This window comes from Gastrolobium bilobum, unplaced genomic scaffold (genome assembly GCF_033153095.1).
Source record: "Gastrolobium bilobum isolate Gb01-03AN ecotype WA unplaced genomic scaffold, APGP_CSIRO_Gbil_v1 utg5255, whole genome shotgun sequence".
Classification (NCBI taxonomy): domain Eukaryota; kingdom Viridiplantae; phylum Streptophyta; class Magnoliopsida; order Fabales; family Fabaceae; genus Gastrolobium; species Gastrolobium bilobum.
The window spans coordinates 679,421-705,936 of NW_026898528.1; the positions used below are offsets into that span (position 1 = coordinate 679,421).

General features: G+C 31.7%; 1 protein-coding gene across 2 annotated transcripts; it reads left to right on the plus strand.

Annotated features, from left to right (window-relative positions):
- The first annotated feature begins 8,504 nt into the window (after positions 1-8,504).
- On the plus strand, positions 8,505-20,720 carry LOC133317058 (copper-transporting ATPase PAA2, chloroplastic). 2 transcript variants are annotated; one of them, XM_061518852.1, is made up of 17 exons: positions 8,505-9,170; positions 9,314-9,391; positions 10,913-11,010; positions 11,107-11,160; positions 11,386-11,472; positions 12,173-12,337; positions 13,063-13,173; positions 13,316-13,384; positions 13,716-13,825; positions 14,119-14,224; positions 14,711-14,777; positions 15,531-15,610; positions 16,338-16,789; positions 18,104-18,278; positions 18,715-18,846; positions 19,706-19,856; positions 20,044-20,720. In XM_061518852.1, exons 1-17 carry the CDS (start codon positions 8,537-8,539, stop codon positions 20,136-20,138), a joined length of 2,664 nt encoding a protein of 887 aa, XP_061374836.1. In that variant the 5' UTR covers positions 8,505-8,536; the 3' UTR covers positions 20,139-20,720. The 2 variants fall into 2 exon arrangements, with proteins under 2 accessions (XP_061374836.1, XP_061374837.1); XM_061518853.1 differs by lacking the exon at positions 13,316-13,384.
- The last annotated feature ends 5,796 nt before the right edge of the window (positions 20,721-26,516 follow it).

Consider the following 26,516-nt stretch of genomic DNA (forward strand, 5'->3'; position numbering starts at 1 on the left):
TTATCCTTGCGTTTTTTTAAAAAGTAATGTAATTATATCTTGACTATTTTTTAAAGTTTCTAATTTCTTCAAATAGTAAATATTAAATAAAAAATTAAAAGAATTTTTCACAGTCTAAAATATATTTAATATTTCCCTCAATAAGTAATTAAAAATATTATTAGGAAGATTCGTTAGGAAGATATATAATAATTCTTTCTTCCCAGAAGAGTAATAATATATTATTTTAATAGTTTTATAACTTTTTACATATATATTAGTTAAAATAATAAATACTAAATGAAAATGTATAACTATTTAATATTTAGTATCTTTTAATGTAATTAAGATAATTATTATAAAGATTCCTCGAGACTTTCGACACTCAACACGAATACGATATGAATTTCAAATCAAGTTGAAATTTTCGACACAAACACGACTCACTAATATATGAATTTGAAATCGAGTTAAAACTTTTGACGCAAACACAACCTTCTTATTTTGAAGGTTGACACGATACGAATAACTTATAAAAAGATTCATGTGAGTCAATTTCGAGATCGCGGATTGACATGTGATACGACACGAATTTTTTCGAGTCAATTTTTGCCTACACAAATACAACATAAATTTGAAAACAGGTCGACCCAAACACAAATTTTTCATATCATGTTAGCATGTCATATTGAAAATTGTCACCCTTAACCAAGAGAACACATGGGCAGTAATAGTTTTCTTAATTTTTGTGTAATGGTATTAAATGATTAATATTTTAAAGGCAAAAAAATACTTTTATTTTCTATTCACAATCATTTTATTTTATTTTTTGGTTTTGATCCTTTAGCTTGAAAATCATTAAATGAAGTGAACAAATACTTTAAGAATTGAATCCAACCACCTAATTTAATTGTTGCTAATACGAGTGTAAATAGACCAGGTGGCTTGTTAAGGGACTAGAGTTTGGCTTGCCCTACCTTGGCCCGTTTTAAAAATAGTATAGACTTAACTCATTAAAAGACTTGTTTAGAAATTAAGCCACAAGTTGATTTTAGCAAACTTGGCTTCTAAGCTTTCAAGCTGGCTCGTACTTTTTAATAAAAATATTTTTTTAAACAGTGATATCTTATTATTTTTAATAAATTAAGATATTATTATTTTTCAATAAAATAATATCTTGCTATTTTTTACTAAAATAATATATTATAATTTTTTAATTCTCGCTTGACAAACACATATTTTCTTAATCTTAAATTTCTCTGTTATTGTAATAATCGAATAAAAATAAAATATAATAATAATAAAAATAATAAATTAGTTTTTAATTGGACAAGCTATTAGCTACTTAGAACAAATATTTTTATTAGGTCACAAACAATTTAAAACTAAATTAAAATAACTTTATAGTGTATATTATTCTTGATTTATAATACTTATATGTATACAATATCTTATGTATTTTAAAAAATAAAAGTGTTTAAAACTAGTTAAAATGATTGTATATAGATTTTATTCATCATATAATTTTAATGATGTATATTAAAAAAATAGCTATATGATATATAAAATTCTTAATTATTCTGTATAAGATAGTCATATAATAATATTGTAACATACACGACTACTTATTCTAAAGCTAATTTAATTATAATATGTGCATGTGCGTATATATGTTGTACTTACACTTAAAAAAAAAACTCTAATGAACTTTACAATTATATAACTTAAAATTGTATGTAAGTATTAGTGTTAACTGCAATAATAGTGTTACTAACATATAACATATATGTTATGTTAATATGATCGTTATATAATATATAACAATTGAAACACTATATAAGTAGTGATCATATAACAATTGAAATAAGGGAAAAGTGTGTATAATTTTGAAGGATGTAAAGTTGTGTCATTTTAAGAGAGAGAAAGAGATAGATAAAGGAGGAGAGAGAGTTGACAAAAAAAATAAAGTTGTGGGTCCCACCTCTTTGTGAGAGTGAAAGAATGTAAGTTGTGTAATTTAAATGTATAGACACTTTTCCCTTGAAATAATATATAAAAAAAAGTATATGGCAAGGAGGGGGCCACGTGGAACACCCCCTCCAAGCCACAATTACCGCGCTTTTAAATTTGGGTGATGTAATTTAACTGATGTAAGTATAGTGATATAAAAAAAAAATGGAGTGAATCAGCATCCAACATATATATATATATATATATATATATATATATATATATATATAGAGGTAGGATCCTTTGATATCAGTGTCAAATTTTAAATTTGACATCTTATCTAAGAGTTATTAGATCAAAAAAGATCAATGACTCTGATTTGTAAGCATGTGACACCATTGATCTTTTTTTTATCTAACGGCTCTCAGATGAGGTGTCAAATTTCAAATTTAACACTAGTGTCAATGGATCCTACCTCATATATATATATATATGTATATATATATAGGTACCATCTCATTTCACTCTGTTAGTAAAGTAAAGTTTAGAAGAAAAGTTACATAGAGGAAGAGAGAATACGAAAGAGAAAGAATACGAAGATATAATAGAGGAAAGGTAATATTGAAAGAATAAAATCTCCTCTCTATTTTCTTCTTTTCAGTTATATTTTTTTAAAATTGATTTTTAGAGAGTTGTGATGTTGCTATTCTGCCAAAATATTTCCTTAATTTCTTCTCTCATTTAATATTATTCTCATCTATAGCTTTACCTTTATCTTTCTTTTAATTTGGTTCTACCTGTCATGTTTTTGTGATTTTTATCAAATTTTAAATTTTCTTTAGCAGTAAGATATAATAAATTATTTGGTACCAAATGAATATTAAGAGAACGTGTAAATTTTAACTGAATGATGTTGCTGTGAAGTGACCCACAAAAGTTTGGGTTCAGAAGGTTTTAGTGTAAGGGACGCCTTATCATGGTTTGAGCTCCGCCATAACATAATCTTTCACATGCAGAAGACCCACAAAATTGGGAATTAAATTAGCTTCAGTTAAATATTACACAATAGAATATTATTATTTATGATATTATTTCAGTTTATGAAATATACTTGAGAGATGGATATTTTTCGTTATTACGGCTGAAAATGGTTATAGTTTAAAAATCTCAATATTACCGAGAATTATCTCATATTTGTTTATTTTATGCTAACTTTTCCAGAAAACCATCATGTCTAACTTATCTTTTTCTAGAGAATGATGGACTGTGAATATTTATTTTTACGACGACCATTGGGAATTCTACATAATAGTTGGGAACCAAGGAGTTGTAGCCATATCCCATGCAGGCACTGTAAAAACTTACACCTATAGGCTAGAATAGAATGAGAAGTATATATTGAATAAATGTTGTAACCTTATGTAGTTAGGAATGTAATATATGTGTGGAACTGATGTAAAATATTTAGAATGTATTATAAATAATAAAAGTGGAAAAAGAAGGCAATATTTTTTTACTAGTAAATCGGGTGATTCTCATTTGTGGATTAATTTGTGCAGAGTTTGGAAAATGATGGAAAAACATTTAAGGTGGGAAATAGGTGATGGTACTAAGATTCATTTCTGGAAGGATGTGTCCATTTGGAAAACCTCTTATTGAGGTTGATGAAATCAATGGTAGTATATCTGATAGTGAGAGGGGAAAATTCATTATTGATTATATTTCTCCATCTGGTTCTTGGAATGTTAATCTTTTAAAGACAATTCTTCCAAAGGAGTATTTGGATGTGCTTTTGAGTTGTCTTCCCCCTCAGGGGCGGACCCAGGGGGTGCTAGGGTTGGCGGCCGCCCCCCAAAAATTTGAAGAATTTTTTTTAACATAAGTATAATGCAAGAAACCTCCATTTTTCCTCTTCATTAATGTGAAATAGTTTTCTTCCACCGCAGAGTTTATAGAGCCTCTTTATATTCTCAAGTCCTATATCAAATGAAATCCCTCTAACTTTGATTGCATTTTTTCTCCCTCCAGTAAAGTTAACGAAATAAGCTAAAGCTAAAAAAAAGTTAAAAGCTGCTTGATAATTACATAAAATTTCTAGTTTAAAAGTTACTTAAAAGCACATATTTAAGGAAAATTATATCTCTATTTATCTTTATAACTCTTCATTTAAAAAAAACACACAATTCAAGAAAAACATATAAGAGCTTAAAAAAAAAGCTTTTCATTATAAGAATTTTTTCAAAACCTATTTAGCCTAGCTTAGTAGCTTCTAACTTAAAAAATAGAAGATCCAAACAGGTACAAATATTTAATTTTTCGTATTTTGGCCTCCCATATATTATGTTTGAAGAGAGAAATAAATGTTTAATTTTTAGCCCCCTACAGAAAGAATTCCTGGGTCCGCCACTGTTCTCCCTGATTCCTCGGATGGCCAGGACCAGTTACATTGGCATATCCCTGGGTTTGCTAATATCTCAGTAAAAGGAGTGTATTTGCTGTTGTCTACCCCTCGAATGGATTCTAATGCTAATGCATTCCCTTGGAAAAAAGTTTGGAATTGGAGTGGTCCCCAAAGAGTAAAGTTTTTGGGCTGGAAATTTTTCCACAAAAGACTTCTAACTTGGCATAGATGTGCTGCTTGGGGAGGAGTGAGTTCAATTTGTCCAGTTTGTGGATCAGATATTGAAACCCTTATTCATGCTATGAGGGATTGTCCAAAAGCCAGAGATATTTGGAAAAAACTTGTCCCATTGAATATTCAGGACAGTTTCTTCCAAGAAGAAGTTGACAACTGGCTATTATTTAATTTTTTAAATAATAATTTTGTTATTTTGCAGGTTCCTTGGCACATAGTTTTTCTGATAACTTGTTGGTTCTTATGGAAGTGGAGAAATGAGTTAGCTCATAATCCTCATATGTACTAACTTACATCCATGTATAAATAATGAAGTATGTTAGTATTTCTAATTCCAGATAATCTTTTTAAATTTATTTTCTTAGATATTTTTACTTATTTATTTATTATTAAATATATTGGATGAAAACAATGTGATATTCTCTATATTGGGATCTTTAGAGGATGTTACAGTTATCACTGCTATTTTCCCTTCCTTCCTTCACCAAAAATTGTTACTCTTCTACATCTTTCTCAACTTCTCATTCCTTCCAAATCATCTGTTATCACCATCAACTCTCAAGACTTTCCCATGCAGGACGAGTCAACATCACATGCTATCAATTTGCTCGTATGAAAGTGCCTTAGTCAATCAGGACATGCGAATTGCAATTCTAATCCTTTTGGTGGTGTGGATGAAACCAAAAAACAACAAAATCTAAATCTCTTAATAAAGTTTTGATAATGTTGTTGAACAATTTATTGTGTTTAACTTTTGGCTTTTGTCATCATCACAATTCTCATTTTTATTGAGTGGAATTTTTTAATTCGTGAGTGAGTGAATATACACGTATTAATGTGATTGAACATTCTACTTCCTTGCCATTTTTTGTTTCTTGATTTCTAGCAAATTAGTTAAATTGTTAATTTTTTGAGTTATTATGTGTATAGAAAAGAAATATATTCCATCAAATTAAACAACATAATCATAGCATATATTTTACGAAGTGCAATATACCATTTTTAAGGCTTGATAGACTTGACAATGCAAGCCAAGTCTTGCATTTTTTTTAAAACAAGTGAGACCAACTTTATAATTTGATTTGTGTAAGGCTAACGAGTCAAGTCAAACTTGAAATAATATATACATGTCTGGCCCATTTAGCCTAAAGCTTGGTTCGACTTGACTCATTTACACCCCGAGCTAAGAACTATGTCTCTTGAACATTATCTCTTTCAATTAATGATTTATTACTTGTTGTCATTTTGAATTTAATAAATTTGCAGACTATTCTTATGACTTCTAAGTATCAAAATTTATTTACTTGAATTTAATAGCATGCTTATGAATTGTACTTCTCATAGTTCAAATTATAATTATTTTATAAGAGAAGAATTCTATTAAATTAAACAGATTTTTTTTATTAATAAAAGTTTCGGTGCAGTTAGAGATTGATATCCGACCAGAATCAAGACAGACATCCCACTACGCTAAAGAATACTTTTTTTTTCATTTATTGTTTTTACTTTGATCATTTAATGACTATATTAGCATTGATTGAACCAATGTTAAAAAAATTGGACCAGCCGTCTACCTAGGAATCGGTAAATCGATCTGAGTGAAGCAATGGACCGGCCAAGCATCAGAACCGATGTGACTCGGTCGATTTTCGTGAAAATTAATGCCCCGGCCCAGTCCTAAAAAAAAATTCAAAAAAAATTCAAAATAGACATATTTGGATATTTTTTGCTTATTGACTTACATAAGTTATGTACTTAACACAGTAACATTATCTCAATTATGCATTATTCAGGAAATTTTGATTTGATTTATAGTTAGAAATGTCGTTTACTGAACCTGAAGTCCCGTATCACGATCATTATATTTTTGTTTGATCCTTTATTAGATAATAATGTGTGATTTATTATTTTGCATATTAAAATATTTATCATTTTTTTAGATATTTGAGTATGTTTGTAATTTTTTAATATAAATTATATAATTGCATATAATTACCGGGTCATGTGGTTTAACCAATAACTCACTGATTGAATCAGTGACCCAATATCTCGACCAGGTTAATGACCGACCGGTTTTAATAACATTAAATTGAACCACATAAAAGAAACTTATTAATTATCTTATTAAATTATGCTCAATGATTCATTAGTTTCGGTACTAAACTGAAAATAAAGTAAAATAGGGCCATGTCTTTCTACGGCCGAGAAATATAATTTCCTACTGATCCATAAAAAGATGTGTCATATTTATTTATTTATTTCTAAATAATTGGTGGGGCCCACGGGTTATGTATCTATAGCATATGATAATGAATTTTCTGTTATACGAGACTAGGGGTGTAAATGAGCTGGGTTGAGTCACACCTATAAAAAATATTTTGAACTTGGTTTGGCCCATTAACCTGGTATAAGTTGAATTTTAGTCTTGACTTGACTCATTTATATTTCTAAAATATATTTTTTAAAACTCACATACGTCTAAATGTTAAAACTATAAATGCATCAAATTATGTAAGTGACAGAAGGAGGAAATGAGTGACCAATAGGTAAAGAGTTTGTTTGTGCAAATGTGATCGTGAGAGATCCTAGTAGACAATAGTAATAAAAAATTATGGTTAATGATTCAGTGACATAAAAATATATTATTTATGGAAAAAATATTTGTCTTTTTAAAGAATGGTCATTTTAGTTAAAATGAGTGTTTTTTATTTAATATTTAAATTAAAGAAATCTCTCACTTTCTCCCATCTTGATTTCTATTGTGCATCTCTTTCTCTCGGTATAAAACACTATAATTTTGATTAAAATGACACAATTTTATGTCATTTAAAAAGATAAATACTAGTTATTATTATTATAATAATATATCAAGTCAGTTCATAAGCTTTCAAGGCAAGCCACATTAAATTAGGCTTGAGCCTGTTTGTTAAACAATTTTTTTTTAAAGCTTAAGCTGGACATGTTAGGTCAAGCTAAGCTTAAAGCAAACAAAGTCTTGAGTCCTTGATAAGCCCCACGGCCCATTTACACACTCATTTATCCAAAAAAAAAAATGAAACTAAATGAAAAAATAAATAAATTAAATTAGTGTTTTAAAGGGAAAACTTCATTTTCATCCCTTTGGTTTTGTGATTTATAATTGACCTCCCGTGGTTTTAACTTATCACTTAGATTCATTGTGCTTAAATAATTTATCATTTAACCTCTCGTGGTTTCAAATTCTCACTTAGACTCCTTGTTACAAAAATATATATTTTTTTAAATAATTTTTAAAAAATTTTACTTATTTTTATCAAGAAAATAAATTCAAATCAAATATTTTTATTTTATCTATTTTTTACCAGGTATCATTATTAAATTATCTAAAGAAATTAAATATCTTATTTTGATAATACATATTTAATTTATCTTAAATAATATTTTTTAATTTCATCTTAAATAATCTTTTTAATTTCAAATATATTTTTAAAATAATATTTTTTAAGATAATTTATAAATTAATTTCAAAATAAATAACTTAAAATATTTTTCAAACCATAAATGCATTACATGAGGATATAAAATAAAAAAGAGAAAAATTATTTTAAATATTTTTTTAAAATGTATATTTATTAAACCACAAGGGAGTTTAAGTGGAAATTTTTGTAACCACAAGAGTCTAAGTGAAAATTTAAAACCATAGAGGATTAAATGATAAATTACTTCAGCACAATAAATCTAAGTTATAAGTTTAAAATCACAAGATATTAAATAATAAAATACAAAATCACGTGAAAATGAAATTTTCCCTATTTTAAAATAAAGAGAATAATACATTGTAAAATTTATTAGCCTCCAGACGCAATCTTACACGAGACACGTGTCTCGTTTTGATTGGAAGTCTTTGAAATATTCAACGAACGCCTCTGCCTTATGAGAAATTAGAGGGTAACATGAAAATTTCGTGGTTCACAACTCCTTCTCTTCTTTCCGATGATGGCAACTCATCTGCTAAGGCTTTCTCTCTCTCCGCAACCGAAGCTCTGCTTCGTTTCCACAGCCAATCACGATGTCCACTTCGTTTCTCTGCTTCCGCCAAAACGACGTCGCAACCGCAACCGCCACCGCCGGGAAAAGTTTTGGCCAAATTTCGTCGTTTCAAACTGCTTTGGAACTGAGATTAGCTCACCGGAATCAGATCTTCTTCAAGTCCGGGAACAGAATAAAGACTCGCCGGTTCTACTCGATGTCACCGGAATGATGTGCGGCGCGTGCGTCTCCCGAGTCAAACACATCTTGTCCGCTGACGACCGAGTCGACTCGGCCGTGGTCAACATGTTGACCGAGACAGCCGCCGTTAAGTTGAGACGGAACGAGGAGGAACCGGCGAGCGTCGCGGAAAGCCTTGCTCGGAGATTGAGCGATTGCGGGTTTCCGACAAAGAGGAGGGCGTCGGGTTTGGGAGTGGCAGAAAATGTGAGGAAGTGGAAGGAGTTGGTGAAGAAGAAGGAGGAACTAGTCGCCAAGAGTCGAAACCGCGTCGCTTTCGCTTGGACTTTGGTGGCATTGTGCTGTGGATCTCATGCTTCGCATATTTTTCACTCTTTGGGGATTCACATTGGTCATGGTAATGCTCTAGTCAAATATGCGATGATATTCGTTATTCGCTATTCAGCTGCAATTTTGCTTCAACGCAAATAAACCAAGTGATAAGCTCAATTTGTAACCAAATTAAAGTACTCAAACCTAACTTGCCTTTTCTATCTGTAGGACCGCTTTGGAAAATACTTCATAATTCATACGTGAAAGGTGGGTTATCTTTGGGCGCTCTATTGGGACCGGGACGAGGTTAGTTTGTCTCTCTCTTCCCTTGTTGATATGTAGCAACAACATCTTTTGAAGTATAAAAGGCCTCCTCATATTTCTTTTTTTAATTAGGTTTTGTTAATGTATTTCCTTAGTGTAGATGTTAAAGAAAGGAAAATAGCATTTATGACTCTTCTTTAAATTGTTTTAATTAATTTTAAAAAGATTATTAGATAATTTTAGGAGAAAGGTTATACTTACAACTTTTTTTTTACAACTTCTTACCACCATATCTTAACACCGTTGATTTCCGTCAATCAACGGTTATGATTTTCGCAAATTAAATTCATTAATTAATTATTAATTCACAATAAATGATAACTGTTGATTGGAGGAAATCAACAGTATTAAAATATGGTTGTAAGAGGTTGTAAAAAAAAAAGTTGTAAGTATAACCTTCCTCTAATTTTAATACTTTCAAGACATGAAATAGAGCAAGATTATACTTACAACTTATCTTTATTTACAACCTCTTACAACAATATCTTAACTGTTGATTTCTGTCAATCAACGGTTATTATTTTTGTCAATCAAACTCATCAATTAATTATTAATTCGCAATAAATGATAACTGTTGATTGGCGAAAATCAACGGTTAAAATATGGTTGTAAGATGTAAACGAAAATAAGTTGTAAATATAACTTTCCTCTATTATATATGTGAGGTAGAATCCTTTGACACCGGTGTCAAATTTGAAGTTTGACACCTCCTCTGAGAGCCGTTAGATCAAAAAAGATCAACGGTGTCACATGCTTACAAATCAGAGTCGTTGATCATTTTTTATCTAACAGCTCTCAGAGGAGGTGTCAATCTTTAAATCTGACACCAGTATCAAATGATATCAAATGATCCTACCTATATATATATATATATATATATATATATATATATATGGGGTTTAGCGGATGTACAGTGACTGCACCTAAGGATTGGTGCAGTCATACAAAACTACGTCGTTTTATAGTCTGAAAGCATTAAATTTAAAAAATCATAACCATACAAAAGTAGAAATAAATATAAAGCATTAAACATGGAGAATCATAAATATATAAAGATGGAAATAAATATAATGTTTTCTTTTTCTATAATTAATGAACTTCCTTTTTCTCATCCAAAACGACGTAGTTTTTAGATAACCGCACCAATGTTTATATGCAGTCACATTACAAATCATTTTGCCATATATATATATATATATATATATATTTGTTAAAAGTTTCTATTTTTGACTAATGTGTCTAGATCGAGAGGCTCTTTTGTGGTTATAAGTTCAATTCTGGCACCTGACCCGCCATTCTGAAAAATTGAAAGTTTTGTATTTTTTATTTTTTAAAGGGCACAAGTTAACCAAACTCTTTTAATTATTAATACATTTATAAATTCGATGAATATTTTGTTTCATGTTTGTAGTCTTGTTAGTTCGAGGATACGGTCCTAAATAATTGGAGTCAATTGTAGTGTTACAATTTTCTTACCATGCTAGACTCACCAAAATGTCGCAGAGTTACTCTTTGATGGGCTGAACGCATTTAAGAAGGGATCGCCAAATATGAACTCTCTTGTGGGATTTGGTTCCATAGCTGCTTTCATCATCAGTTCGGTGAGATTCTCTCTGGGATTTTAGTGCTGCATTAAGCTACAAGACGTCTAATTTTTTGTTTATGTGGTGTTGATTCGAGCTTCATCTATTCTGTAGATCTCACTACTTAACCCTGGGCTGGCATGGGATGCATCATTCTTTGATGAACCGGTGACTTTCTTTACTTTCCAATATCCTAATATTTGTCATTGGAGAATTTGCTACCTTAAGCCAAGAAAGAACAAGCTACGACTCATCTTGACTTTGGATTTTGTTTGTTTAGATTTAATAACCTCTTGCTTTCACAAAATATGCTATTTGTTGTCTTACTGGCACTTCTTACATTCATGTTGGTAATAAGCTCCTCATGTAAGGATTGTGTCTTTTAGCATGCAGGTCATGCTTCTTGGTTTCGTGCTTCTTGGACGTTCTCTGGAGGAAAAGGCGAGGATTCAGGCATCTAGTGATATGAATGAACTTCTTGTAAGTTGCAACGTGATTCATCTCTTTTGTGTTCGTAGTCCTTTTTGGACCATTTTTTTTTTAAATCTTTGGTTCTTTCATCTTCTCTGCATCCTTATTTCGATTGAAAATTTATTGTTTATTGAAAAATCACGATTGATCTCTTTTCCTAAATGTAAAACTTTTCTTTTATTTGTGATCTCTGTCAGACTATGTTCTTTAAATTTTATTTTCTACATGGATTTCTATACCTTGTTATTTGCTATATGGAATTAATTTTGTGTTTACAAGATCAAATTGTTACACATTTTTTAGGGCTCTGTTTGATAATATGTCATAAACAGAGTTGGTGACACTTAAGACTTCGGAAACCTAACGGCTCCAACATTGTCAAATAGACTTTTGATCTAAGAATATGTTCCTTTTGATGATTAAATTGCCTTTGCAGGTTACCTCATAGATAAGACAATAATATTTTTCTATTTAGAAGTCAAATCTTATTTTAACTTTCACTTTCTTCCATTTTGTGGTCAATTATTGTTTCTAGAAAAATGAATAATCCAAAAACTGGAACATTGGTTATAAGAAAAAGTGGCTTATATGAGCATTAAGCATCAAATTATAGTTTTGCTGTAAAATGTGTTATTTTATGTGTACAGTCATATTTTATTATAGGTATAATTAGTCTTACACGATTTCACTTTGGTGGATGTTTTGCCAGTCACTGATATCTACGCAGTCAAGACTTGTGATTACTTCGTCAGAAGGTTCACCATCTACTGACAGTGTGCTTTGCTCTGATGCAATTTGTGTTGAAGTCCCAACTGATGATATTCGAGTTGGTGACTCAGTGTTGGTGTTGCCTGGAGAAACTATTCCTATAGATGTAAGCCTTTCTGATTGATAATGAAATCCTGTTTATGTTAATTGAAACCTTTAAAGCTATATGCATGGTACCTGAATTAAGGTTTAAAGGCATCTGAAGTGCCTATATTGATTGTGCGTATTAAGTTTGTGCCAAATGCTCAATTAAGGTGACCAATCTGCCATCAGTGGCCTATAACAATAACATTGTGGTAGAAAACAGTCATTCAAATCTTTATGCTTTAAACTGGAAGGTTTCCCTTCATGATTTAAGATAGAGTATGTGGTGAAACTGATACAGTTCATCCCATTAAGGGGTACACAAGAAAGAGTTATAGGAGGCTGATAGCATGTGCTGAATCAGCAAATGGTTTGTTGATATAGAATATTCCAAAAGTGGGTGAGCTGGAAACGGTTAGTGAATTGGAGGGAATGGGGCAAGCGAGTAGGGGCACTGGTGGAAAATGATCTGAAACCTTGGGCTGGATTTGGACCGGGAGAGACTAGAGCCTCTCAATTGCTCTAGACGTATCTTAATTTTCTGTCTCTTTTCTGAATTTTCCCTTAAATTCCCACCCCTGTTTCTGTTATCTTATACCATTTTGATCAATTATACTGTCACAAGTTTCCATATCAATATCAGATTTCCTCTTGCTTTGTTCAATTACTTGCTGTGTTTGTTGATACCTATCAGAAACTTATTGGTTCACATGATATTACTTGCTAATGTTAAAAATTCCTTGGCAGGGAAGGGTCATTTCCGGAAGAAGCGTTGTGGATGAATCCATGCTTACAGGAGAATCACTTCCTGTGTTTAAGGAGGAAGGCCTCCCAGTTTCAGCAGGAACTATAAATTGGGTAGGACTTGAAATTGATATTGATTTTTGTGCTGTCTCGCTAAATTAACATGTGGAGCACATATGTGATTATGATTTTTCCACCTTTGATTGGGAGTGAAGTTATTAATCTTTTTCATTGGCCAAACAAATTTCTATTCCAGGATGGTCCTTTAAGGATTGAAGCTTCTTCAACTGGCTCCAACACAATGATATCCAAGATTGTACGCATGGTTAGTATACCATCTTCTGTAATGGCTTAGTGGTGAGATGCTATATAATGTCAATGAGATGATCTAGTTTTTCAGTGTTTTTCCCAGTTAAGAATGTGATTTCATGCAGCCCTAATTGTTATAGTTTTACAGGACAATGTAGTGCTAAAGTACATATTGTGTAATTGCTTTGCTTCATTTAATTTTTAGAATTATTGCATCCTATACTTAATGTTTCTCTGGACTTTTTTTAGATTAAATCGCTGATAAATCCATTGACTTGCGATTATGGAAATCAAACATTTGTAGAAAAAGTTTCTGCAGTGTTACAGCTTTATCTTGTAAACTTTAGGTTGAGGATGCTCAATCACGTGAAGCACCTGTACAAAGGCTTGCAGATTCAATAGCGGGGCCATTTGTATACAGTGTAATGACTCTGTCAGCGGCAACATTTGCATTCTGGTAACTACATGTATTTCTATACTAATTTTTTAGTTGATATGGTTATGATTTGCGCAACTGATTCTAAATGGTGCGCTTTATTTGAGAGTCATGACTACTATTAATTTACTATGACCTATACTGACTATTATTAATTATTTTGTGTCCTGTGCCCATGTAGTGCCCCTGTGCTGCTTAGAATCTTGTCATAAGATTCATGATTATTATGCACATTTAATTTTCCCAAGTAAAAAACTTCATGTATGGGTCATCTTACCCATTACCTTTGACAAACTTGTTGCGTTTATCTCCAGGTATTTTATTGGATCACACATATTTCCTGATGTTTTGCTCAATGATATTGCGGGCCCAGAAGGAGATCCTTTGCTTTTGAGCTTAAAACTCTCTGTAGATGTTTTGGTGAGTGATTTTAAACTCAGGGTCACCGGACTTATAATATGTGGTTCAAGTTTGCGGTTAAAACTGCTTGCATGTCCTTATTGACTTTTTTTACCCTATCTCCTGAGCATGGAGTGCTCCCTTTTTACTGGCTATCGGCTTCTGTTGTTGATTAGGACATGCTGGACAAAACCTTGCATGCCCTTTATCTTAAAATTCTTCAGTCATTGCAAACAGCCTTCAATTTGAACTCTTCGCATGAGTCAAATTGCAGACATGGTGCTAGTATTTGTAATGTTATCTATCTGAAACTGACTGTATCATTCAATTGCAATAGAGTGATCAAAAGAGAAAGAGAAAAGTAGGGTCACAGAAATGAGTGCATGAAAGCAAGTTTTGCATCGTTCCTGAAAAAATGGAAATTTTGGCGCAGGACAACAAATAATGTTGGTGTTTGCAATTTACTTTTGAGGTTATTTTTTACCAATTGTCTTTGCCCCTTTGTAGGTTGTTTCTTGTCCTTGTGCTCTGGGTCTTGCCACACCCACAGCGATCCTGGTTGGCACATCACTTGGTACGTTACTTATGTTTTCTGCATTTTGCAAACTTAGATAAATGTTGCTTAAATTTACTTGAACAGTGAATACATTGCTCTTGTAATGAAAAACCTGCTTACTGCTCAATATTGAATCATTTTATCAATTTTTCTCTTCCTTGAAAAATTGGTTGACACCGAGTAATTTGTTCTTGTTTCATTTTCCATTTTCCCTTTCTTTATTATTTATTTCTTTCATTATTTTTAGTTCTTCCATTTTACTATATGGCACTCACGGTCACCTGTGGTTCTCTAAACATGTTACCCAATACAAGAATCACAACTGTTGCAATAAGAAGTAGTAGTAGTTGTATCTTAATCGGGCATAAGGTGTCTTCTCTTATACACTTGAATTTGTGAAATTTTATTGTAAAGCATATTACTGCCTGGCAACCTGGTTTGGTGTTTTTAGTATCTTCTATCGTTTTTGTTAGAGAAATATAAAGCTATTAATGTAGCTTCACCTAACAATTTAAGCTTTTTGGTTGAAATGGTTCTTTAGTGTCACATGTTTGATCCTCACCACCCCCATTCTAATAATTAGATATTGTGAAGTTTCTTAGTACAAGTAGGATGAGAATGATGCATCTTCCACCTTTCAAGGCCAATAGACTCTTGTGTGAAGGAGTGTATTAGAGAAATATAAAGTCATTAATGTAATCTCACTTAATAGTTTAATCTTTTTTTAACTAAATCATTCAATAGGCATAATACGTCTTGGCAAATGACCAGGGGCAAGGAAAGGACTTCTTATTAGAGGAGGGGATGTGCTGGAACGCTTGGCAAGTATAAATTATATTGCTCTAGACAAGGTAAATTCCATGATCATAGACTATTTATCTCTATGACTCTATCCCCCTTATGCGCTGTACAAAAACATATATATGCTACCATGTGTATGAGTGTGTAACAGGGTCAGGATTGACACGGTTTAAATCAAAATCAATCTTAAACCAATTAATGACTTTGGTAGGAGAATTTCTTAAAAGAAAACACTGTTTGTTGAAAGTTTGCATCGTACATATCCAAGTTATCCAATTTCACATTAATCTTCGATAATTTTTTTCTTAAAATTAATTAAAAATATACTTTTTGAATAGCAAGGATTGCCTCGACCCTACACTTGCTAGTCGTGTTTAACAGGGAGTGATTTTTTTTTTTTTATACTTTTTGAATATCAGAAATTAAATATTTGATTACGTAATTATTTTTGTCTAAAATTTGGCAGTTTAAGATCAACATGATAATAACTTGTAATTCAGCAATTGAATTTATTAAAATTATTTTTTACAAAAGTGAATTGGGAGTATTAAAAATAGAAGGAAAAAAAAAGTGATTTTCAACCAAAAAGCCATGTATTTGATGGCAAAGGATATGACGTATAGAGATCATCTCATCAAGTGTGGGTAGTTTAAGATATACGAGTGGATTAATAAACAATATTAATTATTAAAAAAATTCGGTTCACTATTCCAACTTTGAAGATTGACTAACATTTCTCTCTAAAAAAAGGAAGATTGACTAACACTAAACTTTCAGACAGGAACCCTCACCAGAGGTAAACCAGTTGTGTCTGCCATAGGCTCTATTGATTATAGACAGTCAGAAATTCTTCAGATTGCTGCTGCCGTTGAGAAAACAGCATCTCATCCAATAGCAAAGGCTATTGTCAATAAAGCTGAGTCGTTGGAGCTGGTCCTTCCAGTAACAAAAAGGCAGTTAGTTGAACCAGGTTTTGGAACCATGGCAGAAATAGATGGGCGTTTGGTTGCAGTTGGATCTTTAGAATGGGTTCATGAACGCTTCCACACAAAAATGAGCCCATCTGATTTGATGAATCTGGAACAAAATTTGATGAATCATTCGTCGAATACAACATCTTCAAAGTATTCAAAAACTGTTGTCTATGTTGGACGTGAAGGAGAAGGCATCATGGGTGCTATTTCCATATCTGACATTGTGCGCGATGATGCTCAATCTACTGTAATGAGGTATGTTTATTTTGCTATATTTGTGTCCTCAATACACAACACACTCATTTGTTGGAAATAATCAAGTGTGAGTAGTGATGAAGTCTCACACCGATTAGAAATGTTCCAAGTGAGTACCATATAAGTGCAAAAAAGACTCATACAACTTGAGTCTTAAGGTTTTGGTTCAGATGTGGTGTCAGTCCACTTATTGTGGTTTGTTGCTTGACCCATTGATGAAAATATCCTTTGTAAAGGGTTTTGGGCTCCTCCTATGCCATTCTCATCATTTTAGGAAAATAATACTACTGCTACTTCTGAACCATATTTAAAGTTGGCTCACCTCACTTCCTTCCTTCGGAAACAGGGGTATTGCTTCTTCTTTTTTTCCATGTAGGCTTAGCCTTCATTTGAAACTCAAAACTAACACCGTGTCATACCCTTCTCTTACTTACCCATTTTATTAGTTCCTGGTAAAATTGCTAGAAAGAAATCTGATAAAAATATTCCTATAATCTTGGAACATCCCAACTGCTTAATGATGTTCAGTATGTGATTAATGAGTAACTACTTATTGACTTAATTAACTACATGAGCAATTAATTATTCCTAAACTGGAAATATTTTTACCAAGAATTCACTTTTTTGTGCTTATGCCCACTTTTTATATATGCATGTGGTTTTGTTCTGACTGCCTATTCCTCTTGGGAAAGTGTTAGAAAAATATAAAATTATTAATGTAGCCTCACCTAACATCTTAAGTTTTTGGGTGAAATAATTCTTTACATGGTATCAGAGCCAACCTCTGTAATCAAGTGGTCACGAGTTCGATCCTTATTGTCTCCATTCAGTTAATAAATAATTAAGTATTATGGAATTTCTTCGCACAGGTAGGCTGGTCGTGATGCTTCATCCACCCTTCAAGCCCAATGGACTTTCATGTGAGAAGGCGTGTTAGAGAAATATAAAATCATTATGTACTCTCACCCAATAGCTTAAGCTTTTAAGTTGAAATAGTTCTTTACAAAAAGGTTTAGAAAGTTTTATGGCATTATTCTGAGTTCACAATGCACATTATCATATTCATTTGTAATAAGGTTAGACAGATGTTTGAGATGGGAAAGAAATGTAGTAATTGGTTGCCACCATTCTTTTCCATTAGGATTTAGGACTAGTTGTAGTTGCTAAAGTTTAACCATTGAAACGTACGCTACATGCTGGATGTGTTTACTATATTTACTTTATTTATTGGGAGTATTTGCCAAATTCAAGTAAGCTCTTTTATTATTGCCGAATGTGTGTTTTTCTGGCTGACTTTTTTACCTTGATTGGAAGGCTCAAGCAGAAGGGGATTAAAATGGCCCTCTTATCCGGAGACAGGGAAGAAGCAGTTGCAACAATAGCAAAAACAGTTGGAATTGAAAGTGATTTTGTCAAAGCATCTTTGTCTCCACAGCAGAAATCTGGATTTATTTCATCTCTGAAAGCTGCTGGATATAATGTTGCGATGGTATGATGACAGCTATGTTAGCATAGGGTCCAACAAGCTATACTTAGTCAATCCCCCCGCCCCCTCTTTTCTCCCACCTGCTCTGTCTTTGGAACTCTCTCTATATTGGGTATTGACCTTGGCTAAATAGAGAATCACGCTATGATAAAAGGTGCACTTAGTCCATAAAATGGCAGTGAATTTGGTCTTCAATATTGCTTGTATTGGTAACACTAAACAATTGGATTTTGTTTTATTTTTCTTTACAAAGTTGCTAAGATATTTATGCTTTCTCTTAATTGAATAAAATGGCCATGGAAGAAACCCACACTAAAAAATTCTTTCACTATTAGAGTAGTACTGTGAATTTCTTTTTTCTTAAAATTTTTTTGAGGGGAGGGGCGCTTGTGAAAAATGGCATTTTACTAAGACATTATTTTTTCTCCCCTTCTGTAAGGTAGGTGATGGGATAAATGATGCACCCTCTTTGGCTGTAGCGGATGTTGGGATTGCTCTGCAGAATGAAGCACAAGAGAATGCTGCCTCGGATGCAGCATCCATTATACTTCTGGGGAACAAAATTTCACAAGTATGTCATTTCTGAATGCTGCCTCGGTTGTACCATCCTTTTTTTTTACGCCATTGTTTTGAAATTGCTTTGAAGTGATCTGCCTGTCTGATACAACAATTATGTGATATATAATTCTTTTTTATGAATGAAATCAGTTCTTTTATATATATATATATATATATGTCTGGGTGTACCATTTCCATTTGTGATCGAGGAGGTTGCTTTGACGTGGAGAGGTAAAGCGCCCATCAAGCTAGGTGCCCTTTACGCCCAGTCATTCCAACCCTTGATTTTCTTCCGCAAGGAATGGGTACTGAAATATATATATATATATATATATATATATATATATATTTTGAATGTTTTGCTTGTTACCTTCTATTACTGGAGAGATGATGAAATAGGAGGAAGAGAGGCAGGCCACATCATTTGTATTCTTTTGGAAGATACACAAATATGCCATGCTACGACCTCGTGTAATGCTATATTCAAGCAAGGTGTATGGTGTTGTAAGATATGTTTGGTGGGGATGATTTATTTATGGTTAAATTACCGTTTGCCTTCACGTGGCTTGGCCTAATTCGCTTTGCCATACTTTGGCTTAAAATGTGACACTTTTTGCGCTGACCTTCGCTCTCTTGGTACATAACTCCCATATGTTTCTTTTTTCTGTCCATATTTTATGCCTTTTGATGGAACTGGAGCTTCAAAAATTTAAATTGTTGCTCAAAAGTATAGAAATGTCTTCTTCCACAATCATAAGGATACTCTTTTTTTTTTTTTTGGTAATAAAGGATATTCTTTTAATACTGCGCATGTTTGCTAAGCCACCTTATTGTTCTCCATCGTATTAGTTTACTGACTTTTTAATTGACAGGTTGTCGATGCACTAGACCTTGCACAGACAACAATGGCAAAAGTGTACCAAAATTTGTCTTGGGCAGTAGCCTACAATGCTGTTGCCATTCCCATTGCTGCTGGCGTGTTACTTCCCCAATTCGACTTTGCTATGACACCTTCACTTTCAGGTGAGCAACATTGTACCGCTCGTTTCTTTTCATATAATAACGAGGTAAATAAGGCTCTATTTTTATATTGTACTCTATTTACCTTCATATATTTTTTGCGCCTACCGTATCGTGTTTTCGAATGTATATTCTATGTCAGCGAAGGAACGGTTCTTTTCTGTTTGTCACCCTCGATATTTAATCGCAGGAGGACTGATGGCTCTGAGCTCCATCTTCGTGGTTGGCAACTCACTGCTTCTACAGCTTCATGGGTCTCAGACCTCCACAAAGGGCTCACTCTAATATCATATTAAACATATCTTCCATCCATTCGAACATGGATATATTTAATGCAAAATATGCATCGGAGGTGGTGACCCTTATCATGACAGTATGAGTACAAGTTCGGCATTTATTAAATAATCATAATCAGAATTGTAACCAACAAGCTCCTGTTTTGTTTTGCTGTTTGTTCAACAAAAATATATAAATAAAAATAAGGAAGTGTATAGTTGTGTTGTATATCTCAAGTGCGCTCAACCGTGCGAAGGCTCATGAAGTGCAGGAATGGAAGTGTGGCCTCTTGCAAAATGCAAAATACAGGCTTGTGTCACGGCCTGCACTGAAGACTGCAGCAGAGATGTTTTTGCTTATTTATTAGTTTATTACTACCACTCGGCCTTGAACAGTGTGCCTTGTCTTCAAAGCTAGGCTAGTAGGCTCCCTGTGTTGGCAGGCTTTTTTTGTTTTGATGTTCATGTTTAGGACTTTCTATTTAGTCAAATATTTGTGAAATTATTGAGATTAATAATAAGAGCTTTCGCAGTTTGAAGGAGGCATTCATTGTAAAATAAAATAAAATGAACATTCCTGTGAAATGTTAAATAGCTGTGTTTTTTTTCTTCTTCAAGAAATACATATTTATTATCATATTGGTATTAACTCGATTTATAATTCAATTTCTATCCTTATAAAACGTGTATTTCTGTCATCTTTTTTATCTCTCTCTATATTAGTATAATTTTTTTATTATGCAGGCTATACAGTCCCCAAACTTACTTTTGGGATTTGTTACCAAAATGTCATGTTTTATAAAAAAATTTACATAAATATCACGCGAACAGTATTTTTTACCAAACTGTCACGTGTCATAATTCGCTACCAGTATCACTAGTAGCGAATTTCATGGCCAATGATTTCGTGACACGTGATCATATTGCAGACTAAATTCGCTATCCGTGGTAGTGAATTATGATACGTCAGCTTTTTTCTGCGAAAGTGTGTCACGTGTCATAAAATCATTAGCGGACATAATATGCTACCAGTCGTAGCGAATTATGCTTATATGTCAGTCTAATAAAAAAGTATTATTCGTGTGACATTTGAATAAAATTTTTGTCAAAAGATGACATTTTGGTCACCGTTAACTTTTTTGGGTGAGAAAGTGAAAAAGAAAGCAAAACAGCTCACAAGTAGGGGTGAAACTGGGTCGGGCCGGCCCACAGGGGCCTATAGCCCGGCCCATTAGTGGCCTAGCCTGGCTCGGCCTTTTTACTTAGCAGGTTGGGCGTGGGGTGGTGTAAAGGTTTGATTACATAATTGGGCCGGAGGCTTAATATATTAAGCCTGGCCCATGAGCCTCCAAGGCTAGCCCAATTGTTCTAGATAGTTCTGCTTTGGAATCTCAGTTACTAGAGTTAATAACATACCAAAAATTCATTTTACTCTTTACTCATATCTTGTAAGATGGCATCGTTATTGCTAAGCCTTACCGTTCTAGCTTGGCTGAATATACCATTCAAGCTTTAATATGTGGTGGAGATTGGCTACGTAATAAGTATGACTTGAAGAAAAAATAAAAGGTATAAATTTAATCAATTTAAATTATTTTATAATTTAATTATATTCAATTAAATTTTAATTGAAATTTGACTTTATTTTCATGTTGGAGGAACCAATATCTCAGCATGTGAGATTGCCTATGTGAATCTATTAAAAGGTTTTTTTGTTTCTTATTTTTTTTTTTTTTGTTTCTATTCTTTATTCTTGTTTTTTTTTTCTACATTTACAAATTATTTGCCAACTTATGTAACCTTTTTGGCTACACTTGTAGTCATCATGATGTGTTTGTTGTATTCACGTAGTTATTTTAATTTACATAGCATGGATTGACTTGTTAGATCTAATGAAATATATGTTATTTAGTTTGAGCATTTTGCTTTAATTGTGATTTTTGTTTTAACAATAAAATTTGAGTATTTTGTGGAGTTGATTCATGATCTGCTTGGAAGTTAAAAATTAACAGGTCAACGGGTCAGGCCGGGCCATTTGTTTTTTTTATAAATGGGCCAAGACAGGCTAACAGTTAGACTCATACTATGCTATTGGGCCGGGCCAAATTGAAATTTTTTGACATAGGCTTGGGCTTTACGGGCCAAAGCTCGGCCCAGCCCAGCCCACTTTCACCCCTACCCAGTGAGGCCACAGTTATCCCAATCAAACCTGCTGCGAAATACACGTACATTGCAATTTAATAGTCCATATTTCTATTCAATTTTTTAAGGATTAAGTTAAATATTAAATTAAAAGTAGATTTTTAAATCTTGATTCAATTGTTCAATAATTTAATTTCTAATTAAACAACGATTAAATAGAAATAGAATAACGTTTAAAATTAAAACATAACCATTCATAACCTGACATTTCTTCTATTTCAATTCAACACGTATGGAAAGCATCATCGGGCATGTCATGTGTTGCCACTCACACAGTGATCCTTCTCCTCCAGATAATAGTTTTGCTTGATATCCTTTTTTCTCAGAGATTTTTCTTTTAATTTTTAAGAGCTAGTTGAATTAAAAAAAATAAAACAGAAATGATTTAATAAACTATTACTATAAATTATATTCAAATATACTTTTTTGAGATTGATCTAATTTTTTATTTTTTCTCTTTTAAAGAATAATAAATGACATTTTATTTAATTTTAAAATTTATAATTATATTTTTTTTAAATTTTATTATATATTACTTCTACTTTTAATACCTTTTCTGTTTTAATTTATTTTTAGAGCTATATATAAATTAATTATTAATTTTAAACATATTTTAAAATTTTATATAATTAATTGATATTTATGTATATAGGGATATGTTATATTTATTATATCTTTTCCCTTACAATATTTTTTAATTATTTTTGCAATCATTATATTAAAATCACATTAATGATGACAAAATAATATCACATAAGAATTGTTAATTTAATTTAATCCATTAGTACTAAAAAAAGGGAAAAATATTTGTCCTTTTAAAGGATATAATATTGTGTCATTTTAGATCCTAACCGTTGATTTCCGTCAATCAACGGTTATAATTTAATGGGTCAAAATTATTAATTATTAATAATAAGTTTGACCCAATAAATTATAATCGTTGATTAATGAAAATAACGGTTAGAATCTAAAATGACATAAAGTTTATATCCTTTAAAAGGACAAAAATTTGGATAGTAAGAAAAATTGTAAATATAAACCACACACATATATCGGAAATATAAGAATTATGTTGTAAGAATGACACTATTTATTTCTGCAACTATTTTTAATTATATATTTCCAAAATTATATAATTAAAAAAATAATTTTAATACTATAACTATATATTTCTAAAAACATAAAGTTAAAAATAAGTTATAGGCTATTCTATAATAGGACAAAGTTTAGTGGATATATATATATATATATATATATATATATATATATATATATATATATATATATATATATATGAGAAAAATATTTCTCAAACTGCTTGAGACAAATTTATCTCCGGCCACTCCAAAATTACGTCGTTTTAATTATTTATTTTCTTATATGTATTGATTCACCTTTGAATGATTATGATTCTCCTTTTCTCTTTCTTCCTTTATCACCATTGATTAATCTTTGTACGGTTATAATTTAGTAGTCAGAAATAAAGTTATCTCCGACAGCTTGAGAAATGTTAAGCCCTATATATATATATATAATGAGGTATGTCGTGAGAAATGTTAAGCCATACATATATATATATATATATGAGGTATGCCGTGTGCCTTAATAAATTTTCACGGAGGATAAAGTGTAGTGGAAATCCATCATCATTGCCATATCTGTTGAAAAATTAATTTTAAAATTGGCGTGTTGTTGGTGACTTGGTGTTGCACAACAAAATTAAAAGAGCAATATGATACAGTAAAACTACATGCAGACGTGAGAACGACCTTGGAAAACAACATTAATATTTAATAGGGTCTGAAATAATAAGTGGGACCTCCACCTAACAGAAGAAACCATTATGATTGAAGAGACGGGGAGTCAGAAGAAGAGAAATGAGACAATTGACCTTCCCAAATTGAATATGGTCAGTAGGTAACAAATGAATCACGAGTTTTTAAGAGTTTTTGGTTCGAAGGTATGAGTTTATATCTCTAATATTAGTTATTGAAATGCGACTTTGATTTGTATAAAAATTTATTTAATAAAAAATCTCAGGTTCTAATTCAAAAGTTTGACTTTAGAGCTTTTTAGGTTGGTCTAGTATATTAATTTTTATTTTTATACTACTTGTAATAGTTCTCTTTCTCTTCTCAATCTATTTCACCCTAATTTATTAGTTAAACAGGTTTTTTGTATAATTTTGTTCTATATTATACTGTTTGGATATATGATGCCGAAAACGCATAAAAAAGTGGCTAAATATAAAGTTATGATTTTATAAGACAGTAACCCTCCGGTTCTCAATTTCTATTAACAAAATATCAAAATTCAACTCCTAGAATAAGGGCCATAAGCACCCTTTTATAGACAAATTATAAATTGATTCAAAATTCTAAATTCTAAAATTTCAAAAATAATAAAACTTCTTAAAATAAATATAAAAGTAATTAACATCTAAAAATAAAATAAAAATTACAAATAAATAATTCAAAATACATCCCAAATCGTTAATCTCAAATCACGCCAAATATGTTGCTTTACTTTTCTTCCCAAACAAATCACAATCACATATGCTGCTTTATTGGGACTTGGATTCGTTTGTAATTTGTTATGTTTCAAATCATTGCCTTTTTCAACAATTGGGTCATTCTTGTTGGGCACAACTCTAGTTGCCTACGAGCTTCTTGAATCAATGGTTGAGCCATGTTATGTATAATGGGTCAACTGTAAGTGCATCAATATACATGAAATTTATGAATATTTATGGAATTATTAGTGTTGTTGATTGTATATTTTGTTTGAAAAAAAAATTATTATCTTATTTTTTTTAAACAGGCTAAATCAGATTTTTATTTTTTGTAAGTAAGTCAGACCACATGTCGATAATTATATTCATAATAGGTAACAGACTTGGTCAGGCTAACACATTTAAACACAGACTTAACCTTTTAAGATCAGAGTTCGACTCGGCTCGACCCGATAACACTCCTAATGATCACTTTCTTTTCTCTTCTATTAAAGTTAATCACAGTACCATGTGGGGTCTACTTTTCTTTATTTGTTTTTATTAGAAAATAATAAAAATAATTATCAAATCAGTAAATTAACCGCTAAAACTTGTGTATCTCCATTAATCATATATGATGAGACTAACTAAGGTGTATTTCCTTTTTTCTTATTTCGATAAATAAATAATAGACAAAAGTGTGTGTTTAAATTGTTTTATTCTGTAATTTTTTATAAAATATTTTTTTCTTTCAAAATAAACTATAACCCGACATAGGTGGATCCACGATCATTTATTTTATTTTTTTAGATATTCTAGAGGTATCTTCACACAATTTTGTTCAATACCTTATTTCATAGTACGACTCCTAAGATTAACTTTTTACTAGAACAAGTGGAGCATTAAACAATTTGGAAAAAAATGTGACTAATCCCCCCTTCGAGAAGGAGGTGGTTTAACTCAAAGCCTCAAAATTTTTTAACAAATTTCTTTGTCACTCAGTTGGATCCAGGGTCATTTCAACTCTTTCTCTCATTCGCTTGTTGGACTTATGCCAAACAAATATAGGACATAATCTTGGGACTTTGATCATGTTGTCACGTTTTCCAAATTTTTTTACATGAATGACATGTTACAGTAAAATTTTGTTAAAATGCCACAGTGATGAATTCACTATCAGTGGCAACGAGTTTCAAATTTCACGTGGCACGAAATAATATGCCACCAAACTCGCTGTCAGCAGCAAGTTTAGTCTAAATCGTTGCCACTCATAGCGAGTTAATTTCATAAGTGAGGACTTGATAAGTTTTTCTAGAAAGCATGCAAGTGAAGACAAAACACGCTAAAAAGTCTAGTGTTAATTTGTGGGACAGTCATTGATCCTTGCAAGTTGCCAGACATTACAACACAAAATTTTAGAAACTTTATCGTAAAACGTCGGAATACCATGATTTTTTGCTCTGGTATCCGAATAAGGTGATTTTTTTATTTCACGTAACTTTTTGATATCTACGCTCTAACAAATTTTCAAAAGGGATTTGGTCAAAAAAAATTTCAAAAAAATACTTCTATGTGCTCTGTTTGACATATTTTATCTCTGTGAATGAGATTGCTTAATTTTTAATCTTATTTTGACTCTCTAACACTAACAAATAATCCTTCAAGAATTTTTCGGTGTGTAAATATCAAAAAGTT